Here is a 9975-nt window from a genome sequence, read left to right on the forward strand (position 1 = left end):
GCGGGGGTGTGATTGGGCCAAGAGGAAGTGGGTGGGGCTGAAACCCGGGCGTGTCCCACACCCGTGTTCAAAACCTCAGCTTCCCGCCAGCTTCCTTTCTTTATAATTCTTATAAAATCAGCTATATTAAAAGTAGATTAAAAATACTCACAAACATAAAATTAAACGATCGCTTTCTAATAAACTGAAGCTCATCTCTTGTTTGCTGCTAGGATGTATCGACTTCAGCATTTACCCACCCGTCACAATTGACTTTGACTGGATGGCATGCATGCTGAGCTCAGTGAGTTTGAGCCTTTATAAAATGCTATCATGAACATATCTTATTCTCCCACTAGATGTCCTCAGGAGTGCAGAGCAAATCTATTGTATAAAATGACATAGTAGAAATATACTGTACATAGTTTCTCTCATCAAAAGCTTTCATTTACATTATTATATAACAGTCTTTATGCAATGAAAATCTGATATCTATACTCACATTGTATACTACTGATACAATTGAAAAAACTAAACAGTGACAGTCCAGCAGTAAGCAATACAAAAGGTACACTGCCGGTGCTGTCACAATGCACTAACCCGACCGCTAAAATGCAGTGTTAGCGCGCCCTTAGTCAACACTTTTTAAGTGGAAAGAAAAAAGACCAGAGAAGTGAAGGAAAAACTGCAGTGTGAAGTCAGGATTGTTTTATTTTAATAAATGGGATAATTTCTTATTATTGTGCATTGTTTCTTTTTATTGCAATTTCACCATCTAGTGGTTCTAAAAGAGACATATTGGTGTTTATTTTTCCTGAACATACCATTACCTGCCAGTTGAAGAAATATGCCTTTTCTATATAAAACACTTGTAGTATATAACAGCATTTTAAAGCATAACCATTGTGTGCAACATAACAGATTCACCTTATAGGGGGCACTATAGGCAGGCTACACTGACCTTCTATGTCTTTTCTAGCCATCCACATGTTTCACCAGTGTCCTGCACTGCCAGCTATGGGGGAACCCAGGACACCACCAACCAGACTCATAAAAGAAGTGAAAATCTTGCTTAGAATGAGTGTTTGAGATGCTTCTGAGATCAGATTCCATTGACATGGGGCATTTGACCTGCATTTCACCTCCTTGTAAGCTGAAACAACCTGCTTCAAGCTGCTTTGCAGTTTTTGTTTTTTTTTTGGGGGGAGGGGGGGGGTTTGTTATCTGTGTCTTATTAGGGAGATTTCCTTTTTTTCCTTTCTTATAGTTTAACAGGAAGTACGAATATTTTTTTTCCAATGTTAGGGAAATCCCTTCTTCAACAGTTGCCATGGAAGATCTCCATTACTGTTCGGGTGGCAACTCAGTATTTTGGAATTACCCTTCACTTTCCTTCCTTGTGCCTTTGGTGATGAGGACAGTTAGAGAGGTGGAACCGCACACTATTTATTTTTAAATATACCCAGTACAATAATCTGAAGGACAGATTACTTTCTGACCCTTACAGCTTTATCTATCCTGTATTAACCTTTTTTTGTATTAAAATGAAACTAAATCTTAAAAATACATTCAAGTACCTTAACTATTAACAAAAATGTATCTTATGTGTGTATCACTCGGCTGTAGATCCTCAAATCATCTCTGAATTGGTGCTGACACTGTCCTTCATTCTGGAGGGGGGATACTTTTGTTCTTAATGGTCCCTGTGCCTGTAAAGTAGTCACCGCTCCAAGCTCACTCTCGTGATGGACTACAATCTCAATACAAATGAGTAAACTAAACGTGAGATTGTAGTCCATCACAGTAGCGAACTTGGAGCGGTGACTACTTTACAACACACACAGGGACCATGGGGAACAAAAGTAGCCCCCCTCTAGAAGGAAGGACAGCGTCCGCACCAATTCAGAGATGATTTGAGGATCTACAGCTGAGCGATACACAAATAAGATACATTTTTATTATTAGTTAAGGTACTGGAATGCATTTGTAAGATTTACCTCTAGAGTTTAATGTCACTTAAAGTGACATTAAACCCTTAGATTTTTTAACATAAACCAATACTGTAATGTGTGCCTTACTGTAATCCATGGTTGTTTCCCTTCTCTTTGCTGCTCTTCCTTTTAAATCCTTATCTCTTCTCATGCTGGGCAGAACTTCTGTTTTGCAGCAGACTGCCTTGTCTCAGGAATGGATACATGGTGTCTGTGTGCAGGTTCACAACCTGAGCCAGCACTACAGGAAGAGGCACTCAGCTGCAAAGGGAAGTTCTCCCTCAGCATGAGAACAGATACAGATTAGAGATGGGCAAAATGGTTCATCTGCATGAGCGCTCCTCAACGGAACGCTCACTGAAAAGATCTGGATCTTTTAAACGGCTCATGGTTCACTAAACTGCTCTTTTTACTATAGTAGGAGAGGAAATGAGAAGGGGGTGTAGTTTGAGGGAGGGAACGGGAGTTATTTTTAAAGTAAAACCATTGCTTGTCTGTTATGCAGAATACCCCCAGCACCCCAACACACACACACACTTCCCTGCCAGTGCTACACTCATTATTATAATTCACATGAATTTTCTTACCTTTAAAACAGCAGCACAATTCATAAGACGGAGGAATGCTGTAGAATGAGTGAACCTCTCTGAGCGGATCTCAATCAGTATAATTGAGAAGGTGCAAGGAGCTGAAGAACGATATCATTCCAATCTTCATCCATTGAGAGCCAGATTCAAAGATGCAAAGGAGCCGAAAGAAACAAATCATTCCTGAGTCTGTCTGACTCTTCGAGATCCGGCTCTTCGGCTCACAGATCCGTCTCTGTTGGCATGGGTGGGCTGGCAGAAGCCTGGCTCTCACTATAACATCATATTACAAGAGCTGCTTACAAGAGCAGCTCTTGTTTCACTCTCTGCTTCTACATTCCATCCACAGAGAGCACAGACCAGAAGAACCGCCGCTCATTTTTACTGAGCCACCGCTCTTTCATTCTTCTGAGGGAGCCGCTCAATAGATCCGGATCGCTCATGAGCTACCCATCTCTAATACAGATTTAAAAGGAAGAGCAGCAAAGAGAAGGGAAACTGCCATGGATTACAGTAAGGCGCACATTACAGTATTGTTTTATGTTAAAAAAAATCTGAGAGTTTAATGTCACTTTAAAGGTTACCACATTCCAATGATATATACTAACAATAACATATAGGGATTTAAGAATTTTAAGGTACCTCAGAATCTCATTAAACACACATATTGAAAAATCACAATATTTATTTAATTCCAGAAAAGAAGTTATCATCAACTTCTTTTCATGTAAGCATTAAAAAACATACACAGCACAGCTTTGTACCTGACCCTAACCCTATATGTTTTTGATGTTTACACGAAAAGAAGTTGATGATTACATGGTTCTCTCATGGAATTTTTTGCAATGTTTTTTTCATTTTTTTACCTTTATATTGTCAAAATAAAAAAACACAGTGGTTATTACATAGCTCCAAAAAAAGTTTGAGCTATCTTTAAAAAATGATATAACATTAATTTGGGTACACATTTGTATGACTGGGTAATTGTCAGTCAAAGTATCACAGTTTTGAAAAATGGCTTGGGCAGAAAGGGGGTGAAACATGTTGGTATTGAGGTTAATATTGCAACATAATTTATTAAAATGACCCTGCAGCATTTAATGTGCACTTGATGTGTTCAGCAGAAAATGAGATTATGTAGCAATTATTGCAATTACCTATCAGTACCTTAAAAGGACAGAGAGAATTCTGACTTCTCCACAAAGATCCATTTCCCCTGTGATATATGGGACCTTTTCATACCCTTTTCTTTATGGTCCTTTACATTCACCTGTCAGTTTCTACCAGACATGATACTACTAATAAGAGCAAAGAAGCAATTGTTTCTACCAATCTGAAGGTTTTACTGTATTTTGTGTATTTAGTGTATTTCTGAGGAGCGCAGCTTGCTCCTGTGCTTGTCCCATTTGAAGTTTCCTATGTAATTTAACCCTTTTGGTGCCACTGACATATGTCATACGTCAGCAGCAGAGGGCTCTGTAAACAGGCTGTGGCCAATAGGAGTCTGTTTACCTATGTAAAGCCACCTGATCACTTACAGGTGTCAGAAAACAGGTGCTCCCCCACCTGACCACTCCCCACCTTGCTTCCTGGGTTCAGTTGCCTCTCCTGTGGGCTCAAGACTGGCATTGCGGCTCTTAGCCGGTAGAGGGTAGAGAGACCAGCGTCTACTCGCTGCTCTCCTTCCCACTGAATAAAACTAGAAGCAACAAAGATGTCATCACTTCCGGGTTCTGAGCTTTCCCTGGCTAGGAAATCCGGGAAGAAGATCATCAAGCATGATCTATGCTTGATCAGCTTCAATGGACTGCAAAGATAACATTAGGGATCCAATAGATTCCCGTCATCACTAAAGTCTTATCACATGGGGAGGTTGTGCTCCCCCCTGTATGATAGCAATGAAGTCAAGTAAAAAATGTTTAAATAAAGTTAAATAAAATAAATTTTAAAATAGCCCCAACATTTTTTTTAAGTCCCCCACCCCCGTGGACATGCACATACTATTGTAAACACGCATGAGGTGCACCTACGTACAAAAAATACGATTGCACCACACGTTGGATATTGCCCAGTACACCAGAGTGTGAGCAGTAATTCCAGGGCCAATATTCAGGGGTATCTCTAAATTGATGACCGGTACAGACTTCTAAATTGCAGCCTATGGACAATTTGGGGTACCATATTTTTCACCATTTTACTGGCACAAGTATGTTTTATGCTTGGCATGTTGGGTATCTATTTACTCAACACAACTTCATCTTTTATATTTTATGAAAAATTGGGTAATATATTGTGTTTTTTTGCACCTAATACTATCGTGAATTTTTTATTGAAATGTTGTGTTTGATAAAGAGTTACAGTCTTTATCATGCGACATAAAAATTTGCAACTTCCACCATTTTATTCCACGCGATTTCTGATTTCTGGAAATATACTGAACACTGTAAGCATGTCCTTACTGACAGCATGAGCTTGATCTGTGTTTGGGGGGTGGAGGGGGCACTGAAGATCTGACCATGGAGATGTCATCTTCTCTGTGGCAGGGAAGTGTATCCATGGTCAGACTATGGTGAGGGGTGTCTGTGATCAGCTTCTGAAATGTGATCAAGCAGGGAAGGGGGTGCCTGTGGTCAGGTGGGAGAAGGGGTGCCTGTGGTCAGACGGGGGAAGGGGTTTCTGTGGTTAGGCCTCGCTATTACTCCTCATTCTCTCTCCTGCCTGTCTCCTCTTGCCTTCTCCCATAGCTGTCTCTTCTTGCTCTCCTCTCTCTTTCCCCTGGCTGTCTCCTGGCTTTCTCCTCTTGCTCTCTCTCCTGGCTATCTCCCACGCTCTCTCCGCTGGCTGTCTCTCATGGCTCTCCCCTGATTGTCTCTCCTCTGGCTGTCTCTCCTCAGTCTCTCTCCTGGCTCTCTCTCCTCCCTCTCCCCTGGAGTCTCTCCTTGCCCTCTCCTCGCTCTCTCTCCTGGGTGCCTCTCCTTGCTCTCTTTCGTGTGTGTGTGTGTGTGTGTGTGTATTGTGACATAAGAAAAGGGAAAATCATCAAAGGGCGATATATTTCCCCTCGATTTCTCTCATATGTGCAAGACTATCTTAAATCCAGACCAGGTTTTTCGGGTAGATATTGGGTAATCCAGTTCGGATTTTTTTGTCTCTCACCTGGATTGTTTGATTTATGATTATTTATCCAGCTGAGATAAAATACTTGAGCATGATGAGGCTCTGGCCTGGGACTCAGGCAGCCTTCTGAGAGAGCTGCAATTTCGGAACTTTGTGAGTAAAAGGTTGCTGGAAAGACTGGTTTTGTGAGGTGGCTGAGAGAAGCTCAGAGAGGAAACCTGTCTGTTTGGTTAGAGCCTGGGTGGCAAGGATTTATTTTCTGTTTATTCTGTTTTGTTATTGCAATCTTTTTTTTAAAACTGACTTTTGTCACTATGTTTTCCCTGATGAAGGGACCCTGTGCGGATCCGAAATGTTGGCTATATGATACATGTGACGTTGTTCTACAATAACAAGTACTTTTGGATTCATTCCATTTTTTGATTGCCGGTGATCTTCATTGCTATCATCTCTGGATTTGCATGGCGCCATCTGTGGACATCACCACAAGCACCACTGTTATTTCAAGCATCACAGGTCCTGATTGCTGTAGGGTGTGCAGGGGACATTTGTTTTTTTAAATAAAGTCAGATTCAAAAGAACTTTGCTGCCTGGACTACCTTTTTCCCAGGGAAGGTGATCCCCACTATAATTATATATATACATAGTGTGTGTTTGTACTTTTCTGCACACCCTAATGCAATAGACTGTGCATGCCTATGGGTGTAACATCTCCCCGTCACTTAGTTTAGGTGAACAATGATGAGTATAATGATTTAGTGTGATCACATGTAGCTGGTTACACTGGAGTGTTTATAGCAGAGATCACTGATCTGAGAATTTGAATTTCCATCTCCCCGGTATTTGCATACACAGTGTGTGGGGTGTAACATCTCCCCTATCACTCTCTCTATATATCTCATTGTACGGGAGACGTCTTCTACTTTGTATCTGACACCCCACAAACATCAAGATGCTTTCTCACAGTTATCTGCTGGCTGTCATCTTCATTTCTTTTCAGGGTGAGAGATGAGGCTCCTTCCATCATCCTCTGCACATACATCTATACATTGTACAATAAATACACACATCAGGATTGATAGGAAGATATACAGACATTTATCAATAATCAATATGTCTCTTCCCATCCTCAGGATCCTGTGGACAGATTGTGATGACTCAGACTCCGGATTCTATCTCTGTGTCCCCGGGACAGACAGTCACCATCACATATACATCCAGTACTAGCACTTGGAACAGTATAGCCTGGTACCAACAGAAATCAGGAAAGTCTCCAACACTTCTCATATATAAATGCAGTCACCCGACACACAGGAGTTTCAGACCGGTTCACTGGCAGCACTAATGGATCTTCTTACACTCTGACAATTACTGCCGTGACTGAAGATGATGAAGGAAGATATTACTGTCAGCAGGGTTTGAGCACTCCTTTCAAAGAAACTTTTTGTGGGTCGCCTCCACCCTAGCTCCTTTCATTGATCTCTCCCCCTAATAAGTAGTATATGAGAAAAAGAATGAAGACATCAGTGTTATTTAGGCAGTGATTCTGAATAGGTCTGTGAATGAACAATTGTTCATACATTTAATTCAGTGACATTCAATTACTATTAGTTGGTGTATGGAGCATGTGCATAGGTATATATGATCTCAAACCTAACAATTGTATATATGTGTCCCAAATCCTGAGTGAAATAAATGGATACTACTAATTGGTACTCCTTGGTGTATAGGATTCCCATTGCAAAAACCGCAAAAACATGATTGAAAACTACAAAAAAGTGTCAAACAAAAATCAAACATGAAAAGAGAAGAAAAAGGAATTTACCTAATTTAAGTCCAAGTTGCATAGAGGTGTGCTATCCTCGGCTCACTGCTCCGAATGGTATGCTCTCCACCCTAAACCCAGTTGATCCCTCCCCTTAAGTAACCCCCACCTCCGGATTACACGCATCGGACACAGGTGTTCCGAGCGTTAGTCGGCAGGTGTGGATTTTCACTTGCGCCCGCGCCCTATTAACCCCATCCGCCGTAACCTAAGTTACGAGGGAAGCGGTCCCCAGGGGCCGCCCCCTCATTTGACACGTCAGAGCACTCCTTTCACACAGTGATACAGAGCCATACAAAAACCTCCTTCCTCTATTACACATGAAGACATTACTACATAGTGCAGCATGTTCATAGAACACTGCACAGTAATACATAATGCTCAGTATGCTAGAAGAAAGACAGCAAGACTGGAAAAACAATTTATAGAATAAAGTTCCTTTCACATTTTAGTCAGATCCCCCTGTCAGTTTTTTTTCAGGTGGATCTGATCAGAAGTAGTGATGGCCCCGAGTTTGGTTCGAATTCGAACTTTAGAACATCCAAAAAGTTTGAATTCGAACTCAATGCAAGTCTATGGGGGTAGAACTTTCAAAAACAATAGTCCCCTTTAAGAGGGCTTATATGCAAGTTATTGGCCATAAAAGGTGTATGGGGGTCCGGGTACTGCCCTGGGTGTAACGCTCGAGGAATGGGGGCTGATGTGTTTTATAGATCACAAGTACGAATAGGAATTTTTACTCAAGTTCCCCTTAAGCCTGTGGAAGGCACTTAAGCACAGGTGAAGCTACCATGAGGGTGAACAGTCAATAAGGCAGAACGGTAGTAGAAAAAGTAATTATAGTAAGAGCTCTCTGAAAGCACAGTAGCAGCTTGAAGTGTCTTTGCTTTAGAGAGTTAATGTCCAGGAACAGGTGTAGTTAGATATCACCTGTATGCATGGCAGTTGATTACATAGCATCAATGAATTGACAAAGTTTTAGTGAAACAAAACGTTACACTTTGTGAAACAATTAATGTTCATTGTATTTGGTATTGAATAATGTGATACTTGCAGTCAGTAGGCTCAGGTGTGTAGTGTCTTGAGCAGGTAGTGAAATCCTGGATGTATCCCAGAGTAGTAGTGGTTATCTGAAAGTCCTGGAGGCTGTGCAGCAGGTGGTTGCTAATAATGGCAACTGGAGAGATCAGGAGCAGCATGCAGGTGAACACAGCAATGAGGCGAGAGGCACATCCAGTCAATAGGGAAGAGTTGGTGGTATGGAAGGTGTAATGCTCAGGGTTAGTAGCAGGGTATGAGGCGGTTCAGCAGTAGCAGGGATGTTGCCTAAGCTCATGGAGGCAGAGTCTCTATGTCCAGCGTCTGCATTTGTTGCACAAACACCAGACAAGTAAACCTTGTGGTTTAAATCAGCAAGGAAGGAGGAGAGTTGTGACATCGCCAGCAAGGGGGCGGAGTCAAGGCAAGTATTTTACACTGGGGGACAGGAATCAATGAAAAAAACACTTTAAAAAAATAGAGTTTTTAAAGGAGCAGTGATTTTAACATCGGTTGAAGGGTAACAATAAGAATGAAAAAATTATTTAAATATTGTGCCTGGGGGTTCCCCATGAATTGCCTGTGAAGTGGGGATCTGTAGGATGTATAGAACCTGCTGCAGCAAAACTGATATTTCTGAAGAGAAAAAAATGACATTTTTTTTTTAAGCGTGTAGCTCCCTCTCCCAAACAATACACCTTAGGTCTGGTAGTAATGTTAGGCGGGACCAATTTTTTTTTTTTAAAGTGTGCGGTTCCCCCAAAGTCATACCAGACCCTTAAGGTCTGGTAGGGATAGTTAGGAGGGACCCCATGTAAAAAAACCACAATAAAGTGTGTGGGGTTCCCCTTTAAAGTCCTACCAGGCCCTTAAGGCCTGGTAGGAATTTTAAGGAGGAACCCCACCCCCAAAAATGGGGGGGGGGATGTGGGGTTCCCTAAAATTCCCTACCAGAACCTTGATCCGAGCATAGGCCTGGCAGTGATGGAAAGGGGGGAGGGGGCTCTGAGTCAAGACTTTATAAATGGAAAGAAGAATGACTAGAGAAGTGATGAAAAAACTGCAGTGTGAAATCCGGATATTTTCTTTATTTTGAATAAAATGGGATTATTTATTTTTAATTGTGTTTCCTTTTTAAAGTACAGTAAACTCCCCATTATTCGGCATTCAGGCAACTGGCACTCTCAAGCAACCAGCAAAAAAATAAAAATTCCTCAAGTTTATTTGGTGGTGGCTGGATGCACACAAAAAAATTGTTTACATTTTGCTGCTGGCCATGACTAGATTCTGCGGTCGGCAGGATAATGTAAACAATGGGCAGCAATAGCCAGCCAGCTATTGACAATATTAAATTTCAATAGCCAATAACAGGCTGGCTATTGTACCTGCCCACTGAGCAGAGGAGCGGACCTGAGAGAGAACTTTCTCTCTCAGGTCC

The 9975-nt window shown here is 41.6% G+C and overlaps 2 gene segments (V, D, J or C); both read left to right on the forward strand.

Annotated features, from left to right (window-relative positions):
- Positions 1-6899, forward strand: part of LOC108794957 — a 20498-nt gene extending 13599 nt beyond the window's left edge.
- The window catches only part of LOC108794952, a 91079-nt gene that overhangs the window by 55648 nt on the left and 25456 nt on the right, over positions 1-9975 (forward strand). Inside the window, 1 exon segment of the V gene segment in view lies at positions 7530-7540. Coding sequence covers positions 7530-7540 — 11 coding nt within the window.

The sequence above is a fragment of the Nanorana parkeri genome, unplaced genomic scaffold (genome assembly GCF_000935625.1).
Source record: "Nanorana parkeri isolate BGI_ZX_2015 unplaced genomic scaffold, ASM93562v1 scaffold919, whole genome shotgun sequence".
Lineage (NCBI taxonomy): Eukaryota > Metazoa > Chordata > Amphibia > Anura > Dicroglossidae > Nanorana > Nanorana parkeri.